At 35.8% G+C, this 27,615-nt stretch overlaps 1 protein-coding gene across 4 annotated transcripts in view; it reads right to left on the bottom strand.

Annotated features, from left to right (window-relative positions):
* LOC104839887 (E3 ubiquitin-protein ligase HERC2) overlaps positions 1–27,615 on the bottom strand; it is a 114,479-nt gene that overhangs the window by 66,110 nt on the left and 20,754 nt on the right. For 2 of the 4 annotated variants that reach the window (XM_010580468.1, XM_010580472.1), the window contains exons 4-25: positions 18,444–18,663; positions 16,676–16,776; positions 15,730–15,886; positions 14,816–14,926; positions 14,314–14,485; positions 13,573–13,746; positions 12,811–12,999; positions 12,003–12,154; positions 10,989–11,146; positions 10,433–10,546; positions 8,806–9,057; positions 7,689–7,882; positions 6,930–7,130; positions 6,001–6,229; positions 5,802–5,926; positions 4,291–4,469; positions 3,168–3,352; positions 2,626–2,781; positions 2,168–2,353; positions 874–1,044; positions 664–767; positions 402–552 (exon numbers count right to left, since the gene is read on the bottom strand). In XM_010580468.1, the coding sequence (XP_010578770.1) occupies positions 402–552; positions 664–767; positions 874–1,044; positions 2,168–2,353; positions 2,626–2,781; positions 3,168–3,352; positions 4,291–4,469; positions 5,802–5,926; positions 6,001–6,229; positions 6,930–7,130; positions 7,689–7,882; positions 8,806–9,057; positions 10,433–10,546; positions 10,989–11,146; positions 12,003–12,154; positions 12,811–12,999; positions 13,573–13,746; positions 14,314–14,485; positions 14,816–14,926; positions 15,730–15,886; positions 16,676–16,776; positions 18,444–18,663 (3,681 nt within the window). Of the gene's footprint in view, positions 1–401; positions 553–663; positions 768–873; positions 1,045–2,167; positions 2,354–2,625; positions 2,782–3,167; positions 3,353–4,290; positions 4,470–5,801; positions 5,927–6,000; positions 6,230–6,929; positions 7,131–7,688; positions 7,883–8,805; positions 9,058–10,432; positions 10,547–10,988; positions 11,147–12,002; positions 12,155–12,810; positions 13,000–13,572; positions 13,747–14,313; positions 14,486–14,815; positions 14,927–15,729; positions 15,887–16,675; positions 16,777–18,443; positions 18,664–23,194; positions 23,255–27,615 lie in introns of all 4 variants that reach the window. The other 2 variants (XM_010580471.1, XM_010580469.1) reach the window with 2 other exon arrangements.

Raw genomic sequence — 27,615 nt, 5'->3', positions numbered from 1 at the left:
GTTTAGAGATAATAGGGCCTTAGCTATTTTTCTGTGATTAATATTGAGACACCCAACAGATAGAATCCAACACCCAATGCTTCAGGCACTGTTAATTGAACACAAATTAGTAAGATAACTGTGCTATACAGTCTCTTTTCTCTTTCAATATTTTATCTTGCATATTACAAAATTCTGGATATTTAACTGTTCAAAATTATCTAATCCCCATTTAAATCTTGCTAAATTATTGGATCTTGGTGAGTGTGGTAATTAATGTTAAGAATAAAGAATTTCTTCAGAAGACAGCAAGACTAAAGAGGTGGTAGATTTCCAGTTAATTTATTTGGCCTGTGTGTTTTTCTTGCATGCTTTGACAAGTATTTGTCACTTCTTTAAGCTCAAAATGGAGTTTTGCTTACTGGCACATTCAACTTCCAGAGGAGAAAGTGGTGTGCTCATTGCCAGGTAGGAAGCGTGCAGTCCAAGGAGAAGACCCAAATTCCTTTCTGTGTCTATCAGAGGTGATGACAAGGTACTGAGATCTGGTGTTGTAATCACTTCCTGGTCAGGCTAATTAAAAGAAATAGGAGTTGAAAGCTAGAACTCAGCTCCAACAAGAATTTTGAAAGCAAAGCAGTACTTTACTTTAGAAAGTATGTATCCCATTAATAACATTTTTACCTCCATATACTGGCCAACACAGAAGGCATGCATTGACTCCCGTGTGTCTTCAAATTGCAAAGCAGCCTCCAAAGCAACAACTGGGTCCTCACCTGCAAACTGAGCTAATGAAAGAATAAGGTAGTCAGTATAATGTCTAAAAACCTGTTTATGCCATCTAGTGTTGAAACAGAAGTAATTTGTGTCTTTAATTCAGATGCTGATTCTCACCAAGTATGCTACTACCAGTTAAAGACTGGGTTTGGAAGTCCTTTATATCATACACTTTTCCATCAATCACTGTCCAAAATCCTCCATCTTTGTTGTGGTTCTCTAGATCAGCTTTACGTATAAGTGTCACCTCCTCATTATTTCTGCTACTCTGGCCAGTAAAAAATGAACCTACAGGTATAAAACAGAATAGAGAATTTATCAACAGAAAAACAAAATGTAAAGGCTTTTTTGAACTTTCTTTTAATAGTTACCTGACCAAATTCTTCACTCTTGTTCAAAGGCTGCTTGTCTTTTGATATGCTCAAAAGTCAAAATGGCTATTAATATGTTCCTGTCTACATATTAGGCAATTAAATTGTCTGTATGCTGTATTCTTTTATGCACTAATCCCCAATGTCACACTGTCAAAGACCTAGCATTGCCCAACTATACGACTGTTTTGTTTGGAGGTGGAGCAGAACAACCAGTGTTCTGGCAAATTGCTGCCCTAGTTGGTTCTCCCTTCAAATTACTTCAGTTTTATTACATGTTTGCCTACAAGGCATTGGCTATATATTTAACTTCAGTCTAAATCCAGATTTTTTTAAGATAAAAGAACAAAGGTTACATACATGTTAGAATTCTTCCAATCTATGTATCAGTAAACTATTTCAAACTAAAGGTAATTTCATCCAGGCAAGAAACATCAGAATTATGTTCGCACACATCTGCCTTCATCTCAGTTTGCTCTGTTAGACCAGTAACTGAATTTTCATATAGTTTTCACTCTCCCCAACACACTACTATCTAGGAGTGTGACCTTTAGCTCTCTTGGGTTATGCCAATGATGTTTCATTCCTCCCTCCACGAGTAAAATGCTCAGTCAGAAACGCACATTTTCTGCTTCTCTTTTCACCCCAGGCACAGCACATATTATATAGTGTCCTGGGAAAAGAAAAATTCTTTATTGCAAAGCTTTTACATTACTCTCCCTTTATGTTACGGACAGAATTTAGTAACAAATTGCATAGACATACTACTCATGTTTTCACTGCAACTCTTCACACTCAGAATGCAAAATGATGTGAACTACTTCTTTTAAAAGTTGCATTTGTATTGTGTTTAATCCTACCTCTATACATAACTTCCTTAAGAATTTACTGACAGAAATAAATACTGCCATATGAATTGGTTAATAAAAATTTGTACTGTAAAGTAATATTCCCTTCCTGGGAGCGTTCATGAACAGTCACGATTTTTATATAGCTACTTAATGAAAACATGAATAAATAGTCCAGACGCTAGTACATACCCATTATTCCTGGCCATGCTAAATCCTCATTGTCATCCCTTTCCTTTCCAGGAGCTAAATGGTTAAATCTGTCTAGGTGTTCTAGCAATCCAGCCAACAGAGGGATAGCACCAGCTTCCTGCATTAATCCAGCATTTTTACTGAGTAGCAGCACTATAGAAACCACCAACTCTGGAAGAAGAATGCCTAAAACACAGAAAACAAAGAAGATACTTAGATTTAATTCAAGACCTACATTTATAGCACTACATAAGTAGACCACCAAGCAATACATTCTGCCTTCTATTACTGCTTTAGTACAAAGCTCTTGCCTTTCTCATCAAATTTGCCCTCCTTCTCTCCCATCAATCAAAAGATGAACTTAACTCTTAGTCATTTAGAACATTCAAGAACATCTTCAATGTAACTTTATAATTTCGTGGAAAGGGAGGAAAGGAGGATAGCAAAGAAAAACCTACCCGTTAAATCCCCGTCCACAACACGAGATACTTCTGCAAAATGCCTATGACTAGTAGAAGCAATGCTGGTTGCCACAGGAAGTATATCACCAATGTGCGTGCACAGAAGAGCAGTGTATTTTTTCAGTAAAGAGCCAACGCCTAAGAGGTCAGGACCTGTATATAAAGGAGGAAGAGCACAGAAAACCATCACACAGCCATATTTAAAAATCAAGATTTCAGAAGCTGTCAAACTCTTCTGAAATGCAGCCACTCAGTATTAGCCCTGAATTAGGAAACCACATCTTTTTAAAACTTGTTAAAAGTTTATAAGTAGTTTATTATCTAGATCCTGTTGCCTTCCTAAGAGAGATTTTCCTTTACAGAAAACAATTTGAAGAAACTACTTTCAAACACTTTTCAGACAGACTGAGTAACTAGGCTGATAAATGAGACAAGAACATAAATTAAAATAAGAAACTGCTATCCTGTAAAAGAGGTATTGCAGAAATGCTGGGGGGGGGGGTAGGGGGGGCGTGCTGATTTTTTTTACAATAACTTACTGTATGTATTAGGGACCTGCCCAACACAATCTCCTGGGTAAAGTTTGCTAACAAGTAGACGCTGAAAACGGAGCAACAGGTCCAGAGAAGCAGATCTCTCTTTGCTATAATGTTCATGGTCCATGCAGGAAGAAATGCGACGAGCAACATCTTTTAGTTTGGCTATCGTCTGTGAAGCGATGTTCCTAATCAGTATAAAAGTATTGTAAAGTACGTAAAGGGAGCTAATAGTGAAGACAGTCCACAGAAACACAGGTTAAGCTTTTGCTAGCATTTCACACAAATATGAGAAACCTATGCAAAGTTTCTTTGTAGGATGTTCCCTTGTTTGCACCATAGTACCCAAAAAGTCAATGGGTTTTGTGGAGGCATTTTGTTTAACAGGATTCGTAAAACACATCAATTTTTTATTTTTTGTCATCACTCACTACAAAAAACAAACTATTTTCCCTGAAAGGCTGCAATGAAAGTCATGACACTATGTAGCTCAAAAGAGTCTCAGTAGTGATTAAATTACATAGTTACCATCACAATTAAGTGAAAAAGCACATTAAATTTCTTAGTAATCTTATAATTAATTCCTGCTACATATTAAATACTGTTGTAGCTGACATAAAGAAGCTTTGTTCTCAGCACCCTACTGGTCATGCATTCACAATTCTTTTTGAGTGTCAAGAATTTAAAATTCAAGTTTCTTCCCCACTTACAGCCCCAGCTACAGTCTCATTGAGGCCAAATATTCAGTCCTAAATAAACAGGGCAAAACATTCAGTTCTAAATAATTTTCTGCTGATTCTCATACTTTGTAAGGACAGGCTTTTGAACTTTTGTCCTATATTTGTCACACAGACTTTAAAAGTACAGGAACAAGTATCAAAATCCATAAAAGCAAGGCAGTAAGTCTTTCTAAAATCAGGTAATTAAGTAAAGAACTTTGCTCCATAGCAAAACTATAGACTAGCTAGGAGAATGTTCAATATTTTGAATTCTGAGGAGCTAAAATGCTAGCAGGAGACTATTTATTCGCTAACCAAAATTAGTCATCGTTTAGGTGACTAGTTCATAAAAACATGTAAACAGATCTTCTGTACAAAAAATAAAGAGACAAATTCAAAGCAATTACCTTAGTAACTGCTGAATTAACTGAACTAATGGTAAACTTTGTTTTCCTGCAGATTCATAGATTCCAGTATTAATAAGGTCTTTGTCCAGTGGAGTCCTGCTTCTATGAAGCGTTGATGCATTTGCTTCTTGCTCATCAATTTCTTTTTCTTTCTGTGCTTCTTTTTTTGCTTCAATATCCTAAAAAAGTAAATCAAGTTAAAGAAAATGCACAAACTGCCACTGTGATTATGAAACATTTTACTAACAAGTATACACGATAACAAGATCAAGTTACTTTTACTTATGTCAGAAGTGAAACAATTCCTACCAGACAAATGTGTACTGTATATTCTACAACAACCACATGGGCACGCTTTTTTTTAAACAATTATAATACAAAAAGAAGGGGGTTGGGGGGAAGGTAAACAAGAGCAGACAAACTCCAAATTCAATTTCCACCAAACCAAGTTAACAATTGATTTCTGTTCTATGTATGTTTAAACATGCCAGTAGCTCCTGCACCATTCACAACTGAAGGCATGTTTATTCTGTATTTATAAAAGTAACAAATACAGTCCACTGCAGAAGAACCCGGGTTAGATTTGCTACTGAGCTATAGTCATACAGAACTCTATGGAAACGAGTTCACCCACATTTTAGACAACGTAAATTAACCTGTGCAGTGCTGTATGCTGCCACCTAGATCGCTTCCAGCATATATCTGAAGTTGGCTCCAGCATCTCTGACCTATGCTGTAACGTAAATGCACCCTAGGAGACTTGGTTAAGAGTCAAAAAGTCCTGCATGTCTTTAAATACAACAGAAAATGCTAATGCTAGACTATGCATAAAAGCAAAACTTAATGCATGCATTTCCTCTGCATCATAAACCTCCCCATTTACCAACAGTAGAGAGAAACCAAGAAGAAAATATACTTGGAAGAATAAAACAAATGAAGCGATAAGGGAAAAGCACATTTTTGTTTTTTTCACAGCCGTACATAAATATGGCAATTTAAAGCAGTCTGTGCAGAGGATGTCCCATCTCTGAGAGATTAATGGAGAAGACAGTATATATAGAATGTTTCTTTCATCCTTTGTATAACTAGTCAGCATTTGTTAAACATTCGAACCAGTCTGAAATGGAATCTATGGAAGTTTGGGATACTGAAAAGAATTGATTCATCTTGAATTCATAAGTAATAAGGCTGAAATTTCTGCTGGAGAGATATGGGTGAAATCAAGGAAGTGAAGAACTCAAGAATCCCACAGAAAGGTACAAAGTGCTTTGTAAAATTATGCTCCTATGACAGAGCTTTATGAAAAAGTTTGTTACCATTGTTTAAGTCACCACTCTAGGCAACGAAAAGAAACACTCTGTTAAAAAGGAGAATATGATTCATGCTTCCATACAAACACTGGCTCAAGTTTCAGGTCAAGAGAGGACAACCATCAATCCACAAACTTCAGAAAACACTTGATACATCTTCATATTCTGTTTATACAGAACTGCAAAGCTGCTGTAACATACCTGAATTTCTGCAGTAATAGCAGCATTTAGTGCAGACTCTAAGCCCCCATCAGCCATCAAGCTGCCCACCAAGAGGTCAATCATAAATCTACGGCCTGGACTTACATTCATTTCATTTCCTGAAACTAAGAATGGAAGAAGCTATTAAATAACTAGAAATGCAAGCACAAAACAAATAGGTTTAAATCTTAGGACCAACCTGCACTGGGTAAAAGGGCTGAGAGTGCCCTAGCCCGCTCTTCTGCTGTTGGCAGTAACACAGACCATCCACTCTGCAGCACTGCTTGAGCGGCTGATTGCACAGTATTAAGAACACCAGCATTGCTTGCTAATGTTACCACTGTCTGTTTCAGGCTATTAAGCAGGATACTGCCCAAACCTAAGCCAAGGCATTCCGGATCCACCTGATGACTAATGGCGGCATGAAGCTGAAAAAAAAAAGGAAAGGGGAGGAAAAAAAAAAAACAAAAACAAAACACCACACAGGGACAAATTTTAATTAAGAAGAGATGTGAACTTGGGGGGAAAAAAAAAAGTCAATCCTGGAGCAATTGAGCAAGTTCACTGACCAAGATACAAACTTCCATCTGTAAATTTGTAAAAGTAAAGAAAAATGCTGGCTTGCCCAAACACATAGTGAATTTAAACTAACACTTACAGTTTATGAACTATATGTAACTATATCCCCTAAAACTCCGAACTATAATAACCTAAAGAATAACCTAAACTGTTTCTACCTCACTATAGTATGCTAGGAAAAGAAGCACATCTTCAGTGACTGTCAGATACCTTCTAAAGAGGACATTCACTCTTAAAAATGCTATTTAAAATTCTTAGAAATGCTCAAAAACTCTGAGTGTATGGATTTATTGAGTGGGTATACAAGGCTTAATCCATTTACATTTTATTTTTGTAATTCATTTTTAATGAGATCCAAAAGATGTTGATAAGAAAAAAAAACAAACACTAGCTGCCAAATTTCAAAAATTAAAAAGTGATACTGTACTTATTTCACTTTTTAAATCAATAAAAACATTATAAAGCACATTAAATCCACTATTTTCATCCCAGCAATTTACTGAAACATTTAGCTCAACGACTGCTCAATGCGTAAGAAATTGAAGGTACCTGAAGCCTTAGAAGGTTTAATGTTGCCACAGCCATACACTCCTTTTCCTGAGGAGGGGGCCAGTCAGAGGAGCCATCCATTCCCTCTGTCACTTGTCTTAGTAACAGATCCAACTGCTCAAATGTCATGGGGCAAACATCCACCACAAACGGCACCCGCAAGCCTATTGACCATTCTGAACACGATGACCAAGCAAAACTCTATAAATGGAAACCATATACAAAGTTCTACAGGTATTTCCAAAATATAAGATGACACTGATTAAAGATAGGAGCGTAAAGCTAACATCTGCCTTCAAACAGTAACAGAAGATGCAGAAATAATATCAGCACATCAGTTGAAGAGAACCCTCCACTTGCATCCTTGTAAACATACATAAAACCCTACCAATCCCAGAAAAGAAAAGAACTCTCTTATCACATTTTCCAAAGTGCTGTTATGCCAGTCCAGATACCTCACTATCTTTGCTGCAGGACACATTCTGTTTGACAACTCTTCAATTGCTGTACCAGACAAAAACCCCAAACAGGTAAATAGCTACTTCTCAGAATACCCAACAGAGGTAAAGCTGGTCATCCCTTTTTGGCAGAGGAACTGCACAGGATTAGTTTTTTGCAAGCCTTCATTTATTCAGAATAAGAAATAACAATAAGAAAAGTCATGCAAGCACAGAAAAAGGGACTGGGATTAGTGTACAGAACTAGTCTCAGTGAGAGAAAAAGACAAATTGTAATTAACAATTCAAAAATAAAACTCACCTGAGCAGGCCCACAAGCAATTCCAACAATATGCTTTGTGTCTAACCCTGGGAGAGCTGCGGGCTCTGGTTTGGTGATCCGCAAAGTATCAAAATGTTGACACTGATCGTTGCTTCCCCAGCTATGCACTTCACTATCTTCAGTCAGTGCTAAACAATGGGTAGATCCAGCTGCCACATCTATCACTTTTTTTCCTGATAGGGAAGTCAAATATTGAAAATATAACTTAAAGATTGCAATCATTAACAGAAAAGTATCAGAGGTAAGGAAAACTGTACTAATTACAACCATAGTTAACTGTGAACACATTATGGACATCAAGAGTCTCACCTTTGCCTTAGTAGTGGATTGGAAGAGTACAGCAAAAGAAAAACCAAGGAAATATTTAAAGATTCTTAAGAGACAGCTTAAGTACAAAAGTTTACAAGTTTAAAAAAATCTTCTGTTTTGTATCCCTTCTATGTAGATACTTCTTCAGGAAAGTTTTAATAAAAGATCTCCCCATCTATGAACAGAGACTGTAAAGTTACATCGTAGTCATGAGTTCAGAAGTTACTTTCAGTTAGATCGTTCATCATATGAGAGTAACAATTTTAGGAAAGATAGAGCAATAAAAGAGGTTTCTTCCTCATCCTTCCCTACAGAACCTCAGGTTTCTCACAAACTCAAGAAATAAACTTCACTGTTACAAACTAGTCAAAAGTACTGGCATGAACACAACTTCAACAACATTACCTGTTGCCTGTGATTTTCATTTATTCTATTCACATGCCTTAATTGAAGCGTATGTATAATATATATTTATTTGCATGACAATGCAAAAATACATGTTTTAAATAAGCATTTCTGTGAACCTAATAACAGAAAAGCAAGAAGAATAAAGAGAACACAAGACAAGCAGCATTTAAGGTAGTCATAGTGTCTCTAAGTCTGCTAGAATTTTAAAGGTATAAATGCAGAAGTGATGGGAAGTGTGCACTATTACTTTTTTCAATGCAACCAGCATAAAACGTGAGAGTACGTGGTACCATCATTAAAATTGAGATCATTAGTGTGTGGTAAAAAATTCCAATAACAGCAAAAAGAACTTTGGAATATTTCAAGCTCTGACAATTACCTTTCAAGCCTTCCAGCAGTTTGGGATATCGAACATGCTCTTCCGTTCCATGCCCAAGTCTTTGATTGTCACCTTTTCCCCAGGTGTAGACCTGGCCATCTTTGGTTAAAGCAATAGAAAACTGACTCCCACAACGTACTTTCACAATGTCCAGATCTTGAAGTTTTTCTATCAACTTGGGAGTCTTGCAACCATCACTGCCTCCTCTTCCCAGTTTTCCATAATCTCCATCACCCCAAGACCACACTTGGCCTTTAAATCAAGAAAAAAGAAAATAAAAAATATTGCATTGCTTTTTCATGTAATGAAGTTATCTGTTTTAAAAAGCAAGTTCTTTAAAATCTGAGATTCTATAATAAGCACAATTTTCAAATTGTAACTTAAGAATAGCAGTTACAAATTAATTTCTAATTGTTCATGAAAAAAGGAAGAAAAAATCTGAAAAGTTTTCATGTTGGCAAAACTAAACATAAAAAGTGTAACACATAACATGCACTAAGAATTCATCAGTGTACAGAAAGTCCTTCTTAAAAACGTATGAAGTATAGGATTTACTGCAAGTTAAGCCTGTAGTGTGATCTTCAGTTAAAAACTGCCTTCTTTTATTATAAGGCATTATTTGTAAGAACTTGCAAAATTTTTTTCCACATCAAATGGCCAAATTGTCTGCAAAACCTGTTTTCTTAATTTTCAGTTCTTGTCATTCAACCATTTCACAAAATGAAGTTGAAAGTGCCATTGTCTATAGTGTTCTTTTGAAATACACTACTAAATCTAAGCCCTGATGTAGGATCTTAGAAATAGTCAAGTCATTCTGCATCTGCATTAAGTAAAATTATGGTTCAAGAATGGTAAACCCATGCATGTCCAAAAAAGAAAGTCTAGTTTTACATTCTGATGCATTTACGTTCCCTATTTGCATAAGCTAGTCTCTAAGATACTCTGATAAGCAATAGAAGCATGCAAGAAGGGGACCAAGAGGGGGAAAATAAAAATAAAAAAATATGGGTTTCCATTTCCTGGATGAGCAAATCTTTCAGCTTTTAAATACTGCACATCAACATAACCAGCTATATTTTAAAAGAACAACTAGCTTCCAAGAACTATCTGCTTTCTAAGGGATGACTTCAGGGATTAACCTCACACAGTGAAATTCAGGTTTTGAATCTGTCTCACCCTAGGCACCTCGCTCAGGGATGCTGGGAAGCAGAATTTCAATACAGCCCCTCTTTGGCACTTCCCATGGGTTAACACAGACAACTCTCCTACTTAAAATTCTGGCTGTTGTGACAATATGAGTTATTTGCACTTATATAATAATGAATAAAATTTAGACACGTATGCACATATATGTAATATTTTGTGTGTATACATTTACATGGGTATTTTAAATATATAGACCATAAATGGAAATATATATTTGCATATTCATAACAAATATATTGCATATCTATGCATGGAAATATATCTGCACATACATGTTTCCCCAAAAGGAATTACAGTTTCAAATTCTTACAGAACTCAAGCCACTAGAAATAAGCATATCTGCAGTATAAATATCTTCAGAGTGAATGGAAGAAAAGGTAAGCTTATTTATTAAACTGTTAAGTTACATTTTGCTACTAACCATTTTCAGTAACTGCAAGAGTCTGAGCATCTCCACTCCCACAGGACACATCAATAACTTTGAGTCCTTTCAGCCCCGTGACCAGCATTGGGATGGTCTGATCTTCACTGGAACCTTCAAAACAAAGTAGTTCTGTGAGAAGCAAAACCAACAATGTCTGGTAGGTTCTTCTGTTTGGGTTTTTTTTGTTTGCTTTTGGGTGTTTTGTTGTGTGGGGGTGGCGGGGTGTTGGTTTGGTTTTGCTTTCAGATTTGAGCATCATGACTAAGCTCCCATATGGTTTCTTAGATATCTAATATGGGCTTAACCCATGAAATAGTCTTTGCTTCACAAGGAAGGGAACAGTGTAGATTTTTCTTCTCCACTCGATTGCTTATTTTCACATAACTTACAGAAATTTAGTAGTTTTGAGACAATCCCTCCCATAATTATTTCAATTCATGTGAAACCACATATGGTTCTCAAATCAGCTTTAGGTAAGTTGGATAAAACATCATTTGAGACAGGTACTAAACAATTCTTTGACAAACTTACTTCAAGATATCAAGTAACATACCATGACCAAGCCTGCCATAGTTTCCTCGTCCCCATGTATATAGCTCTCCTTCAGCAGTAATGGCTGCACTGTAGGTGCTTCCACATGCGATATGAACAACATGTTTCCCAGCTTGCTTTCCAGATAAAGCAGATATCATCTTAGGTTCCTCCAGAGGGCTATTTAAAGAAAGTTAACATATTTCACAAAAGGTGATGAGTAGATAATAAAAGGTGTGACATACTTGTTAGAAAACAATTTCTGCAATTCTACCTGCAAACCTTACTTGGGACTAGTAATATCAAGATATAAATACAGCTAAGCCAAAAATTAAGTTCAGATTGTTTAACAACATACAAACCACTGAAAGAATGTCTGACAACTATGATTTCTATTTCCAATTAAATTAATGCAGTGTTTTTTAAAAAATGTTTGTCTGTTATAAAAAAATATTCTCTTTTCTTTAATTATTATATCTGAACAATTAATTTCATGACAGAACAATTAATTTCACAACACTGCTAACCCTTGTGTAGCAACTCCCTTGCTTTATAGAGAATTCAGCACTGGGGGAAGACACTTAAAACCTCTAAAATACATTGAGGTACCACCCCTACAGAATACCCCTGTAGAAGGCTGCTCCTACACAAAAGCAGGACAGTAATGTTATTGTTTACCACAGGGGAAAAAAGGAATAATATATGAAACATGACTGCATAGGAAATGATGACCCCACTCTGACATTTGAGTCAATGTTTCTAGAGAAAATGCGTTGTGGATTCATAAAACCATGAATAAAAGGCCTAATAACAGTGCAACCACTACTACACCGTCTATCTACAGGTATTTCAGAAAGTAGCATTAATACAGAACTGGAAATATTACATGCAGAGAAAACATGCAAGGAGAATGCAAGTTCTGTTCAATAACAGACAAATGTCAAATTCTGAATGTGTTTATATGCACAACTAAATAGTTTTTACTATGAATTCAGAACACTGTCAGATAAGCGTTATAATTCTTTTTATTACATACACTGTATCCCCATGGCCTAGTCTTCCACCATCTCCACAACCCCAAGAGAAAACTTCACCATTTGCTGACAAAGCAAGATAGTGATGCCCATCTGAATGTGCTGCTATCTTCACAATATTTCTGGAAGCTAGACTCTGCACAAGCTGTGGTCCCTGTGAACCAAGCAAAAGCAATATACTTACAAAAACTGCTTATATCTTCCATCACTTGCTTATATACAGAATAACTAGGTACAGTTTTCCTAAGACTTTATCAAAACTGTGCACTCAAATTAATGAGGTGAAGGTATAAAGAAAAAAAAGTTCCAATCTGCTATTCAAGTCTTATAAAAACAACGCTTTGAAGTTATTTTGTTCCCATCCTTGTAAGGTCTTCAGTATATATGAAGATGATGTTTATCTTAATCTTACAGGCAAATCTTAGTGACAAATGTTTCTGTTACAGTATAGTTTTGTTTGAGAAACTACATAGTTTGGGCAGTGTTACATCACTGAAGTAAATTCCTTTTCACATCTGCCAATTTCTAAAGTTGTTACCAAGGCCAGCATACCAATGAAAGCAATTATCATTGTATTAATAACCTCTAGCCTGATAGAAATTACAGAAAATAGATGCATTTCATCAAATCAATACAAGAGATCAAAACCACTATTTCTGAAAGTTCAAAAACAACAATATAAAAGCTCACAAAAATCAGCATGTCTCCATCTACTCTTCCAAGATACTGTAAATAGTTAAAGGAGCAGACTTAAGCTACGAAGTAATACAGAAGAGAACACATTTTTAAAAACATGTAAAAAACTCTCACCAGAGTATCGCTGTTGTATGCTTGTGTATAAACTCGTCCATTCCTAGATAATATTAGAAAACGTTTCTCTGCACAGGCAACCTGCACAACACCAAGATTGGCGAGTCCTTCACATTGAATTGGACCACTCACATTAGCATAGTATTTCCAACCTATTAAACCCCAAGCAATCACCTCTTGCAGAGATCCCTAGAAAATAAGAAATTCCCTAAGTACTAATTTAGAAATATGCAACTTAATGAAATGCAAAGAGCAGATTATTTTTTAAACCTTTATATGCCAAATATACTCAATTCTGTGTCAGCCATTACCGGCAGTAGTCAGTAAAGCTTACCTATTAGAAGATATCAAAAATAAATGCTTGCATGCATCATATTGAGTTTAGTCTGGTACTGAATAATCTATAAATATCTACAGTTCAGAGATTTTTTCAAGTTCAGAACTTTAACATTTACAAAGTCCAGTCTTGAGTATTTACTCTGATAAACACAGGGAACAGCTCAAAATATGGCAGAATTAGCCATAGCATTGTGATAAGAAAGAATGGTTCACAAACCATAGAATTGTACTCCAAGGTTGACTGAAGGAGCACTGATGTAATAAAAGATACCCAGGTAAGATAAATTTAGGCAACTCAAGGTTTACCTTGTCAAACTCAAAAGGAAATTTGAACAATCTTAGGAGTCGTTTTCTTTCCAAACTGAAAATCAGTTACACTTTCAGGAAAAATATCTTACTAAATTTGACATTGCAAACAGTTACCTTATGAGATGTAGGAGAGCTACACTGTGGAGGCATACATGGGGTGGCTAGACGATCTAAATGGGCCATGATCACTACAGCTGTTTGTCTCAGATCAATCGCTAGCTCATTGTCCTGTGGTAAAGTCAGATACCTTAGAAAACTTTCATTTGGACTCAGAGGGTAAGTCAGGAGCTAGAAAAGAAAAAAGAGCAGTCAGAAGACTATTCAAGGTATTTCTATGTCACTACACATACAGATACACAATACATTTTAGACATGCTGAGTTGCACAAGTTTAAGAAAAGCCAAATTAACTCTGCACATCCTTTTTCTTAGAGGAAAATTCCAAACACACACATTGAGAAAATATAGTCAGATTGTGAATATAATAAAAAGTTACAAGCATTAAAAAAACTCATTCACTATGTTTTATCAACCTCAATAATATTCACTAAGAGTCATAGTTCAATTAACTTCAAACACAACTAAATAAAAACAATCCAAATATGCAGAAAAGTTAACTGGTCACATCTCTAATTATCACAAAAGCATTAACTCTGAAACACAAAGCTTACTTCTAACGATACTATGACATTCTTCCTCCTACCTCAAGAAACTCAAATGTACGCATGAAAACCAAACACCTTGCATGGAAAACATACTGCCAATTTTGTTTGGATAATTTTATAATTATTTTAGCCATCCAAATGAAATTTGATACCAACATAATGCCCCTTTCAAATAATCCAAGGGTAAGTACCTGAATCTCTTCCTCAGTATTGGGCACATCTTTATTACATATTATACTCTGAAATCTTTGTAGCAAAGGTAGAAGGGGTGCACTTGTACCCTGTGCAGATCGCTCATTATCTGTTTCCCTCGTTCCATTATCCCAAAGTTGAAGCAACAACATAACTGCAGACAACATTTGGCTGAAAGAGGAAGTTTACACCCTCTATTAATTAGCATTCCTAAAAACATTATTTTAGGTTATCCATACAATTCACTTTCTACATTTTGAAGTTTAGCAATATCAGACATCATGGCTTTACATTTTAAACAGATTATCAAAATATCAAAAATGGATTTTGCAATCTAGCTAACATAAGATCTTGATCACCACTGCTTTACAGAAAAGGTTCATATGCCCTGAACCACAATTATTATGTTAAACCCAAACCCATGAAAACTGAAGACAGGCACTGCTCAAGCCATTCCAACAGTCAGTGATGGTTAAAAATCAGAGTGCTCATGCTTCTCACCTTAGTGTACCCCTCTGCACTGCCAGTTCTAGCAATATGGCAAGCGCCAAGTGCTGGTCTTGTAATGGAATGTTTCCTGGACCTTTGGTACTGGGAGCTCCATGCACATCTCTATTTAATAGTCAAACAATATACATTAACTAAGAAGTAATTCGAAACAATACATATTTGCTTACCAAAAGCATCTACAACACACCAACTAAACTTACAGAAAAATATAAAAGCGGTGATGAAAGCAGCTGAGAAGAAAAGCTGACACATTTCACACAAGATCAATTTTTAGAGTGGCAGCTAGGCTTTAAAATTGCCCGAAGCTTCAGTGTGTACTCTATAGGCTATTAAACATGCTAAGAACATGAAAAACATTCTTCACAGGTGAAATTCAAATATTCTTTATGATATTCACTATAAGGATGTAGTTCCAGTATTCAAAAGACAATTAATTTCCGGTAACTATTGTAAAAGGGTAACTTTAAGTCTCCTTAAATAACAGGGCAAAGCAGGGGAGTGCTCGAAGTCCAATATGAGTGTATTTTCCCTCATATGCACAGAAGTCTACATTATTTTACTACTAGCAAGGCACAATTAAGTGTACACCTATATTGTATTACCAAAACACTCTTCATGTAGATACAGTTCACATTAGTGAAACACTATTTTTCAGTTAAGTCTACATGCAGTGATTCAGATCACTCCAATTCAGATTTTTCTTAAACGGTTAAAGGAATTAAATCATATTTTAAGAGCATCAGTTCAACAGTTCATGTATTTTTTGCTTGCTTGTACAACAACATTAGAAAAGGAAAGAATCTTTAATTTTCCATAAACTATTATGCTTATACCATCAGCTGCTAAGAGATGCAAGTTTGCCATTTAACAGCTACTTCAGCAATGCTCAAAAAAAAGAAACTTACCCAGTCACAACAGACCTTAGGAATTTAGTAGCTCTTTCTACCACTTCCAGCCATACAGAAGATACAGTCCCCTCATCAAAAAGGGATGCCTCTGGTAGAGCTCGTAGTGCATCAAGCGATTCCTGTAACAATTCACTACACAGGTCTGCATCTTCACCTAAGGAACACCGTAATACTATTACACTCCCATCTTTACAGAAGTTACACAAATTTTTGTACACAATGATTTGTGGATTTATTTATTTTTTTTAGCCTCAAGCTTACAAGTTACTTAATAGTATGTACAAAGTTCTCAATTTTCACATGAACGTTTTGACTCCAAGACTTCTGAAGAATATCTGCTTCACAAAAAATACATTCAGAAAGGTGACAACTCTTAAACCAGCTCATCCCACTATGGATCTGCTGAGGAAATCTGAAGAAGAACTAGGGTTGGCTGGACAAAGAGCGAGCCAAACAGCTGCCGTCTGAGCAAAGAGTGCAGACTGAGACAAACAGTTAGGTTCAAGTGGCACAGGTGACAAGTCTGCCAACCTCTGCAATTTGACAAATTGCTGACAAGTACACAAACTAAAGAGAAGCTTCACACTACTGCTCCAAACTCCTTTTCTAAGTTGATACTATCATGTAGTAATACAGTGGATTGACCCTGTCTGAATAATAAATGTAACTGTTCTGAAACCTGGCATTAAAAATACATTCTCTTCATGAAATCCCAATTTGCCTTCCTAAGCATAGAAGTATCCCAGCACAACACAGCATTGGGACTGGCTTGGATGGCTTCAATCAGCAACAGCGTTGTTGGGCATAATGCCACATACAATTATGCAAATCTAACATTTATAAATGTATAGTTCTATGCAAATATTTAATACACACACATGCTTTAATGCATCACCTGTCTTCTAATAAAAAATATACGCAATATGCTACAGAGTAGACCTACCTGACCTCCAGGCTCTACGAAGGAACGCAAATGCAAATGAAAGTGCTGCTCGGGATCCGACTCGTGCAAGTCCTTCTACACCTTTGCCTACAGGTCTTGGGCTAAATAAAATTATATATGCATTGTCTCGATATAATTTATATAATAATATAGATTTATATTAGTAATTATTTGTATAACTTGTATATTTGACAATTTTATAATTTTGCTATATGCACGCATATATAATTACACAATTTTTATTTGTAGAGAATTGTAATTGTCTCCTGAGAATGAAGGTGATCAACATCAAAATGTCAACAACCAAAATTCAACTTAAGCTGCTTCAAAGAACAACCGATTCAACCCTCAACATCCAAAAGTTTCACAGAGGAAAAATAAACTAGACTGGCATAATTGACTGCCATCAGAAAGATGTCTATAAGTTACTCAGAGTGAAATTATGGTGGTGTATTCAAAATACACAGACATAAGATACTTCACGTACTCATTATTTACTCAGGAAGTTTATACTTCTAGTTAATTTGGACTGCATAAACTATGCTTATAGGCTTTTTTTTCATGAATCTTCAAGTATTGATAATTAATTCCATCAGTTTTATCATTTCTTATCTTTCCATTCAAGCATCAATGTTATGAATCTCTCTTTGCAGCTTCTATATTAGTGTGTGTAAGGAAGAGAGATAGTTTGAACTTTTGTTAATACCCACTAGACTTGCACACATTTCTGTTAACTTTTCTTTTTAAGCAAACCACATTAATTTAAGAAAACTTTCCTTTGTACTTAATGACAGGAGATTCCCTACTGCTTTCTCTCAGAAAGACACCAACAACTCTGTTTTCTTTTTCACCTCACATCGAAAGAAATTAAATGCTTAGGACTTTTTCAAGAGAGAGAAAATTTAAACTGGCACTTTTAGCAATCTGATAACTTAAATATACCAGTGCTCTTTTTAATCAGAACTGAAAAAAAAAAAGATTTTCAGAGAACAGACTATTCAGAGAAAGATATTGTCAGAACTCCAATCCCATAATAACTAGTCATAGTATCTACTTACTGTCTCCTTTCATTTTTTACGCTAGAGACAACCTAACATAAAAATTTCTCTCGCTGAATTGCTTGTTCTGTCAGACAGCAACCTTGTTCAGCTACCTAATAGCTTCTTTAATGTTTCATCTGATAGATTTTTCTATTTTTTAGGTCAATAAGCTATCTAGACATGGAAAGTAATCAGACGATTTCTTATTCAGTTAGTTCTCTGGAAAGAGTTTCATATAAAATGCATGATTACACCATTTCTCACCCAAGCTAAGGAGAATTATGTTCAACTTTAAGGTATTTGTATTTTTAAATTTGTTACGTGCCTTAACTGAGCAAATATTGACAAAAAATACATTAATATTATTAGAAGTATGTAACCTCCATAAGCATAATTTCTGAAATAGGCTTCTCCATACTTTCTAGCCAAGTAGAACAAAAGGAAAACCTCAATAAAAGTATACTTGTAGCTCAAAGAATAGTATCTACAGCAATGTATTACAATAAAAACCCACCAGTATGAACAGAGACACTATAAGCAAGCATCAGCCACGGAGGAAAACTGAGTGACAGGTAACACCTCGTAAAACCATCTTAAGAAATAAGAGGAGTTTCTTTACCGCTAATGTTTCACGAGGAGGAAGAAATCAAATTAAGTGCTTACACACAGGTTGATGACCTTTCTATGACTTTCCTAATGTATTAGCTTGTTCATGCATGTGTCATTACCTTTTCTTATCCACAGCAGGCAGAGGAATACTACTGCTTTTCCACTTAACTTTGACATTCTCCTGAAGAACTGTTCTGTTCAATGCAATGAAATATCGTTCCAGGATAACTAGCCTCTGCTTTAGCCTCATAGCTGAAAGAGCTGTTGTAGCAGTTTGTGTGGCCAGAGTTTGCTGTTCCTTCACTAGTACATGAAGGCACTCCTTCAATTCATTCACGTCTGAGAACCAGAGAAAGGTATCATTTTATGGGCGTTCATCTTTGTTACATAAAGTATCAAGAAAAATTAAGACAAATTGAAAACTGTGGAGTGACCAGAAGTCTGAACCTCAAAACCCAGTGAAACTCCCTGTTTCCGTATTTAATGTGCACATTTCTAATCCACAGTATTACATAATCACAATCAACAGGTGTTTAGACAAAGGTTATCATCAAAACTGGTTTTGAGTGAACACATCTGAACCTTCTTATTTCATGTCTGAAATTCAAGTGTCATAGGAAATATTTATGCGTTTCAAAAAAACAAGTTAGACAGCAAATTCTTATCATCATCCAACCTCAGTCAGACTTCTCTTAAGTGCAGGCAACAAACTTGCAAGTCCCCACAAGGATATGCTTTCATTCTGCACTGATACACATTATCTTAAGTTTCTCAGAAGTTATAAAACTACTCTCAGAAGGTCTAGCATCACTGCCAAGAGCTGCTAAGCTTCTGAAACAAATAATGTCAGAAATTTAAGATGTTTGCTATTACTATTAGCAAATAAAAGATCTGACTTATGTACCAACACCAGAGAGTTCATTCTTCACTAACCAGAAAAAGCAGTGAACAGCCAGAAGTCCTAGTAATCTAATAACAGATGGTAACAAGTACAGTGTCAACAAAAAAACCCAAACAAACAAAAAACCCACAACACTTTAAAATAAAAACTTGGAAATTGTGTATTTTTACATTCTCTGTAGCTTTAATCCCTAGGACAAACATCAATGACGTACATTCTTAGAAGGGTTCTTTTCTGTCCCTTTATTAACAGTCTGATCACTAGGCCACCCCACTCTGCTGTGCATTGAATTACTGTACTCATCCCCAAGCCAACCACATTTGTTGCCTGGCTGCTACGCAGAACAACCTTTGTTTTAACTGACACCTGACTAAGGGGTATGAAAAAAAAAAATTGTCTGCATATATGTAACATTGTTTGTAAGAAGATGGACACAACCTTAAAAAAAAAAAACAAACACACCACCACACAAAACCAACACATTTTTTGGAACAGCTGCCTCCAAGCTATGCAAATTTAGACACACTTATGGTAGTCTCTAGAGTTGAAAATTGTACCTAATAAGGCATAACTTTTTTTGCAACCTTAACTGTATAAAGTATTTCAAAGTTTTGTCCCCACTCTGTAACACATCTTTGCGTACCCAGCTGAGAATTCAAGTGGCCTTCTCTGCCACTGGATTGCATTGCACAGGCACTTATGGTTTGCTGTCAGCCATCACCCCAGCCTGTTTTCAACATTGCTACTCACATTTCACCATTTCATAATGTGTTAGATTGTTCTCCCTGAGGCAATTTACATCCTTCCACCTGACTATGAGGAACAACCTATTTTTTCAACAAGTAAGAATAAAATGTTCCTTGTAGAAAAAAAAATTAGACAAAACCAATAGCAGCTATTATACACATTCATACCTTGACTGAAACAACAAGAAATATGACAAAACCAACAAGAAATATGACAAAAAAGCCACACTGTTCTTAGTATTAGCCCTACAAAATTCCCCAAAGAACTCTATAGCACAGTTGAATATCAACAAGTTACATACATACAGCTACTTCAGATCACTATGTAAAGTCACACATAAATAAAACAGATGCCTGCCAAAGGCATGTTTGATTTGTTTGGCTTGGTTTTTATAATGTCCCTTATCATTATGGCCATACAGAAGTTTACTGGGAAGGTTTAATGGATGACTATCAGTACCCAGTGTGAAGCTCCAGTATACCTCCAGGTTGATCCAACTAAAATTTTGCTTCCTTAAACACCACGATTTTGAGCAAAAAATCTCAGTTGTGAAGTGTTAGCGTTACTCAGAACACCAAGGTAAAAACTTCTACAAAGTACAAACTACGTTGTTCTGAGGATGCTGCTGTTGTCTTATGCATGCCTTAACCTTTATTTTATAAGTAAAAATACAAAAAAAACATCTTGCAGCACATGGCTTCTGCACTTCAGAGTATCATAAAAGATGGTCAATACTGACATGCCAGTTTCATGATCCCACTGAACAAACCATCAAAAAAGAAAAAAAAAAAAAAATCAGGGTATTTTTCTTCCCCTCCTGAACACTAAAGCCCTATCAACCTCTAAATATAAGCAGGATACAACAATGAAGTAAGAAATGACCATATTCTCCACTTCACAAAGTGGGATTTCTTAACATTGTTCTTTTTGGCAACTGATTTTATTCTGCAGATTCATTCCCTACATTATGGTCTCATGTATACATAAGAAAGGTAAAGAAACAGTCAATGAACAAAAAACAAGGCACTTTAATTAATGCTTATGTTTGGGGAAGAGAGTGTCTATGTTTGGTGCTACAGAAGTCAAGCACTAGGTGCCAGACTCAGCAGAGCCTATAAAGTAATGCAGAGCTACGGCATTCATCATTCCTTCCTGGCTGGCAAGTTATCTAAATGTGGACACCCTATAAAATTATTCCTGAGAGTTGAAAAATTAGATGAAAAAGCCCTTCATTTCAAAATAACATGCTCATTAAAATGTCGTGGGGACTGCTCGAAAGAAACACTCAGGAGAGGCAGAGACCACCTACAATCCTCCAGCAATTACTTTATGAGGAACTTTCCCTAAAAGTCTACAACTGCATACCTTTCAAACCACTTTCAAGCAACCATAGTATTGCTATTATCAGCATCCCAGCCATTCTGATACAATAGGTGACACAAACTACTGTATGAACTCTGAATGCATAGAAAACAGGATCCTACCGAAGCACACACAATGTATGCACATCAAGCAGTACCAGTTTTAAAGCTGGCCATTGTAAACACACACAGTATTGGTCTCTGCAGGGAAAAAAAAAGTTTCATAGTAGCACCTATAAAATTAATTCCTAATGGTTCAGCAATACATACTGAGGGTAACTTGTAAGATACTCAACATCCTACTCTATGATCTGATAGAACAACTGGCTCATTTGACAAAAAAATTAACATTATTTAGGTTTTAAATACTTCAAAGGTTCAATTCTGTTTTAAAACAAAAACAGTCTATAGTTCAATGGACTATGCAATGTTTCACAAAACAATAGCGCTTTCTAAAGTAAGGTATTTTAAAAGCAAGTTATTTGCTTTCCTGTCAGTGAAAATCAACATCAACAAATAAAGTCAAATTAAGTACAATACAGAAGCTAGAAAAGGAATCAACTAAAATTCTGTCTTCACTTTTTATGAAGAAAAAGGGCTGGAAAGAAATCAATTTTCGAGGGATTAACCTTAAAAGTTACAAAGTCTTTATATTCAGAAACTAGTAGTATGAAGAACTGTTCAGTTACAATATACTATTTTCAAATACTTAAAACACTGCATGCAAAAATATTTTTTCCAATGGAAAACATGATTTAGCCTCACCAAGATTCAAACCATACAAAAATAACTTGCATGAAGCATAAACTTAAGTTTACTGAATTTAGTTGTAATAAAATTATTTTCTTTCCTCCTTCTTACCTTACCTTCACAATCTCATGGCTACAATTTTAGGAAGGCTTTCTAACAAAATTAAATAATTCCACTCTTAAATATTTTATACACACTTCTTTAGTATTTCACGATTGAAAAAGAAAGTTCATATGCAAAGTGTAGTAAAGGCTGGAACAAGTTACAGTAGTCCTGTAACTCAGACATCTCAAAATTGAACCAAGGACTGTTTTATTTTATTAAAACTAACACTATTTTTAAGTAAGATATAGCTATACACTTCCTGGCTTTAAATCTTCTCTTATTCCATAAGTAAAGTTATCTTTACAAAAATTCAGTTCATCTTTAGAAAGATTTAAATATATCCAGGAATCAAGCCAGTGAAATTGATTTCAATAAACTCTCAACTCTGAACAACACTTATTACTGATGAACTAAATAGACTAATGAGAGAATAGTTTATTAATAGTAACGATTCAAATTTCATCTGAGAAGGTTACAGGGAACTCATTAAACTAAACTGTGCATATGCCACTACACCAACCCTCGATGCCAACTATCCCTTGCAATGCTTTGCTTTGCCAGTTACGTTATGAAGGGTGGAGACACAGTATTTACCTAATCCATACCAACAATGTAAGAGTTGAAGTCATACCATACAAGCTTAAATTCTCAAACTACCATTATCAGAATACTTGCTAACTGACAACTACAGTCAGATATGTTTCTTGCTGCAGTAAAGATAGGTAAGGGGTTTACCATCTTCTGTTAAAATTTATCACATCTCTCCCTCCCCTCAGCAACTAACATAACTACATGTCTTCACTTCTTAATTCCTCCTGCCAGAAGTTCTCTGCATTAGAAGGAAAATACCGGTAGTGTTTAACCCAGATCATTTGACAGAACAGAGTTAAGAAGTGACACATTGTTTAGGTATGCCAGCAAAACTGGGGGCGGGGGGCAGGCAGTAAAACAAGCAGCTGAATACAGTAGCTTCTTAAACCATCTCAGCCACAGCCAGAACACTAACCTGACACGAGTCTAAGACAGGTAGCCTGTCCAAAGGCATGTTTGCTCCTGTTTTAAGCAGCTCAAAAAAAAAAAAAAAAAAAAAAAAAAAAAAAATAAAAACATGAAGGGTTTTTTAACACTTATTTCATTAGCTTTTGTAGGGAACACCACAGGCTTCTAACTGGTAAATTAAGGACCTTAAAAATGCCAATATCAAACTGAAAAGTTTCAAGGATTTTGGTTGAGTCACAACCCTTATTAAAGGCAAATATAGATATTACAGTGTGGAGAGATTTCAGACCTAAAAACTCAAAACACATTTCAAACAGAATGTGGCAAGAATCTACTGTTATAACGAGCACATATTCCTGTCAGCAGAACTAATGTGCTCTAACTAGAGATTTTTATATTTTGACTCCTCTTTCACCTTCCACTACATGGTATTTCCACTAGACAAAGAGCAGATAGAGGATGCAGCTGGCTTGGCTTAATAGGCATCTAATGACCCTGAAAGCCATCACTACAGAATGAGTAGATTCAAAAGTTAGAGGGAAAGACAAAAATTCCATCACATACACGTAATTTCCTTCAGAAACAAAGCTAAATATGTTCCCAAAATTATTTTATACCAACAAAGAATATAATTCCTAAAGGGCGTTTAGCTTTTAGCTTCTTTTTGTCTGCTCCCCTATTCAAAAGATGACCATCAGCAGACCTCACCTTATTAGTGTTCAGCAGGAGAAATAATGAATAGTTGCATGCACATTCAGAATGCATCTCATTATGTGGCTGGGTGCTTTAATTTTCAAAGTTTTATATCGTGAGCAAAACTTGTTTAAAACTGATGCTCAAATACTCATGCATGGAATAAAATAGCAAGAACTGAGCCTCACACGCCTGTGTGTAAAAATATACATGCACATACCCCTTTGGAGTATAAGCAGCAACCAAACAGATACTCAGAGCTGGACACAGCTTTCAAGTTGGGGCAGGCGGGGAAGGAGGTAAGTTAAAATCTGTTCCAAGTGGTAAGAAAGTAAAAGAAAAAAAAACAGGGATGAAGGAGTTCTGAGAAGAGCAATGTAAAACAGAGGTCAAATTTCATCCTTTGACTGAACTGTTCTTTTCTCAGCATTTCTAAATCTAAACTTAAAAGTATTGATTGAGAAATTACACTGAAGTAGAAAATGTCACTATAAAGGAGGTTAAAAGCAGTTTTTTCAAAGCCATGACTGCTTTTAATTACTTTAGCACACAGTACAAATTTAGATTTGATTGTGTAACTAATAGCCCTTAGAGATGAAAGTTCTGCATGTCTCCTTCTCTCTCATAAAGCAAACACAGAAAGAGTCGACTGCTGTTGATGGTGACAAGTATCTCAACAATATCTCACTGAATTCACCTGGGTAATTTTAACCAGCCTCCTTACGTATTGCCTCTAAAGCATTTCTTAGTGCAATCAGCTATACTAACAATATCGGAAAACCAAGATGCAGCACTGTCTGTAAACAAACTCTCACTCATACATAAGGAAACCCCAGAAGTGCTACATCAGGACACTGATTTACCAGCATTATAGTTTAATTCACTGCTAATATAAACCAGATCTGACTACACAAGAAAACCATATTCCCACTTCAACTGTACATTGCTTATTCATTTAAGGATGTTTGCAGTAAGATTATTTCCTCATTTACTTTTTTGTCCTACAGGGGAAACAGAATAGTAGCATTCCTACTGAAACTTCCAAGTAGCATTTTCTAGTCAGACAGCAATTTAAACTAACTTTGTCTACAAGTATGCAATATTTAGTATCTTAAACATACAAAATGAGATCAGATTACAGTGAATCTGAATCATAATCTATTTAACAGTTTTAAAGTTAAATTTTTACACACATAGTTGTTCACCAGTTGGGCTGTTTCTATTTTTTTTTTTTCATGAAATAAAAACTACCTGACCTCAAGTTGTATTAAATAAATACTCAACTATGCCCACAGTCAAAGTGAGCTGGCTCTACAATTTTAAGCTTTGAGAAAGATTTAGCCAGCGCTTTTCCCTAAAACAAAAGAAAACAAAACAAAAAAACAAACAACCACCCAAAACACAAGGAAAGAAACAGGATTCACCTGAAGGGAAAACTGCACTTTTGGATGGAAGTCAAAAATATTGAAGTCTCTCAGATTTTATATCTACAAAGACATGGTGTATTGAAGACATTTCTAAACACCCAATAGTGATATATATTAAACGTTAAGGGTTAGAACATGCATATGGAATGTGTCAAGGAATATGAATAAATAACTGGTATACACTTAGGAGCAACAACAACAGCAGAAACCTGTGTAAATTCCTCTGCTGTTCCATCAATGCATAAATTGTGTGGAAATGGAGACAAATATTTAGGTCATTAAGTCTGTTGGTACTACATTAGATTTAGATGACAGCCAACCACAAAAACATGCGGGCAATTAAGTAAGTGAGCAATAAAACGGTAGATGCACACTGATGAGCAAGGGAAACAATATCCCAGTTTTCCCTGTTAAAGGGGCTCCAAACAACCTTCCACTCAGGAATGAGATCTTGGCACTACAGCAGGGTAGATTCAAGAAGAAATTGGTCCACTGTACAACAGCAGCTGGAAAAAGTGTATCAAGACAAACAGAACAAGAACCAGAGATCATCATGCTACTTCATGAAACCCATGAGGTACCCACTGCTCAAGTAGTACATACAGTTCCCAACTCACCTTCCCTGGCATAAAAATACAGGAAAAAAAAAAAAAAAAACAAACAAAAAACACCACAGAGGAAAAAACAAAGTGTTTAGAATAACTTCTGTATGCAGAGAAGTTGCATGAAGTAAGATCTTCAGTGAGGGAAAGATACAACTGGGGTGTGATTATGACTGAATTCTTAAAACACAAAAACCCACCCCACCAGTGTTGGGGAAGACAAGCAAGTAACAATCACTCACTGCCTCTTCCAGTATAACAGCAACAGGGCATTAGGTGAAACCAACAGATGCCAAAATCAAGTAAAGGACTAGGAGGAGATAATATTCCTGCAATAAACAGTAGAATTACAAAGCTCCTTGCAACATATAGCTGTGGATGCTAAAAGTTCAGAATGTTCAAAAGTCACTAGGCAAATTAATGGGGAAAAAAATCAACATAAAAAGCATTAAAGACTTAAGTTATGCCATGCACACATATGCTCCAGCAAAATAAAAGGCGTACGGGGAATCCAAAAACACATTCACATTCCCCCATACCACCAATGGCTGTCTCAAAGTCTACAGGCTACAGATAATGTATCATAAACATAGGACCTAATTATTCACTTGGCTACTGCTATTTATGCTGTTGCTGTCAGGACATTGGACTAGACTGTCCTTTGGTTTAACTCAATATAGCCAACCTTAAGCATATCATGACTAAGAAAAACAAGCACAAAAAAATGAAATACTGCTCTACTTTCTGTAGGTTTTGCACAATTGCTTCAAAGGGTTTCCTCTTTTTCTCCCCATATCCAGGGCTGAACACCTGGACTTCTCTCCAGATCATGTAAGATGCTAAAACCCAAGTATTTTCAGAAAATAAAACTGATGAAAGTAGTAAAACAAGATTTTTAGGAAGAATCAGAAGAACTGGTTAATGAACACACAACCTGGTAGGAACAGGATAGGGGGCACGTGTTTTAAAGAAGCACTCATGTCAAAAATGAGGCCTGAACAGTTCAACACTGACATCAGTTAAGAGCTGAATATGAAGTGGATGAACACTAAGATGCAAGAGAGAAGGAAAAACACCTTAAAGTCAAATAATTACTTACCCATGTCTTTATTACTATCTTAGGCATTTTTATAGTACTTGGCATAGTAAGACCATTCCAAAAAAAAGCTTGACCTCTTTGCCCTGTTCTGGCAGAGTAGTGATCTCCGCATAAATTAGAACTAGGGCAAGCATTTCGCTTCTCTGAATTCCTGCCAGGATGACAAAACAAGCACGGGGCTGGCGGGGGACAAAAAGTACAGCTTCTCAACACATTCTATGAACAGGTTTTTTTGTGTGCTCTCAAAATCTCTCAGCCCTCATGGGGGGAGGGATGTCACAAGGCCCACTGACCTGGATTAGCCTGTTGCAAGATCCTCCACACTTCTTAGCAAAATAAAATTGTATTACAGCACTTCTAAAATATAGATACACGCTGTGTAATGTCTAGATACTATCTGCATAATGTAAGACTGTAAAACATTAAACTCAGTAGAAATTCAGGGTATTACCCTGAAACACAGACTTGAAATGCCTCTTCAGTTCTTTTTGTAAAATCACTCCAAGCTCACATGTCCAACTTGTAAAGGAATATCAAACGTAAATGAAAACATAGTAAGCCTTTAAGTCTTACAGCAACAATGTATTTAAGAAAAAAATCTCCTTTT

The sequence above is a fragment of the Haliaeetus leucocephalus genome, unplaced genomic scaffold, assembly GCF_000737465.1.
Source record: "Haliaeetus leucocephalus isolate CR32 unplaced genomic scaffold, Haliaeetus_leucocephalus-4.0 Scaffold712, whole genome shotgun sequence".
NCBI classification, from domain to species: domain Eukaryota; kingdom Metazoa; phylum Chordata; class Aves; order Accipitriformes; family Accipitridae; genus Haliaeetus; species Haliaeetus leucocephalus.
The sequence above is the reverse complement of the archived record's forward strand: the minus strand, read 5'-3'. Positions and strand labels throughout refer to the sequence as shown.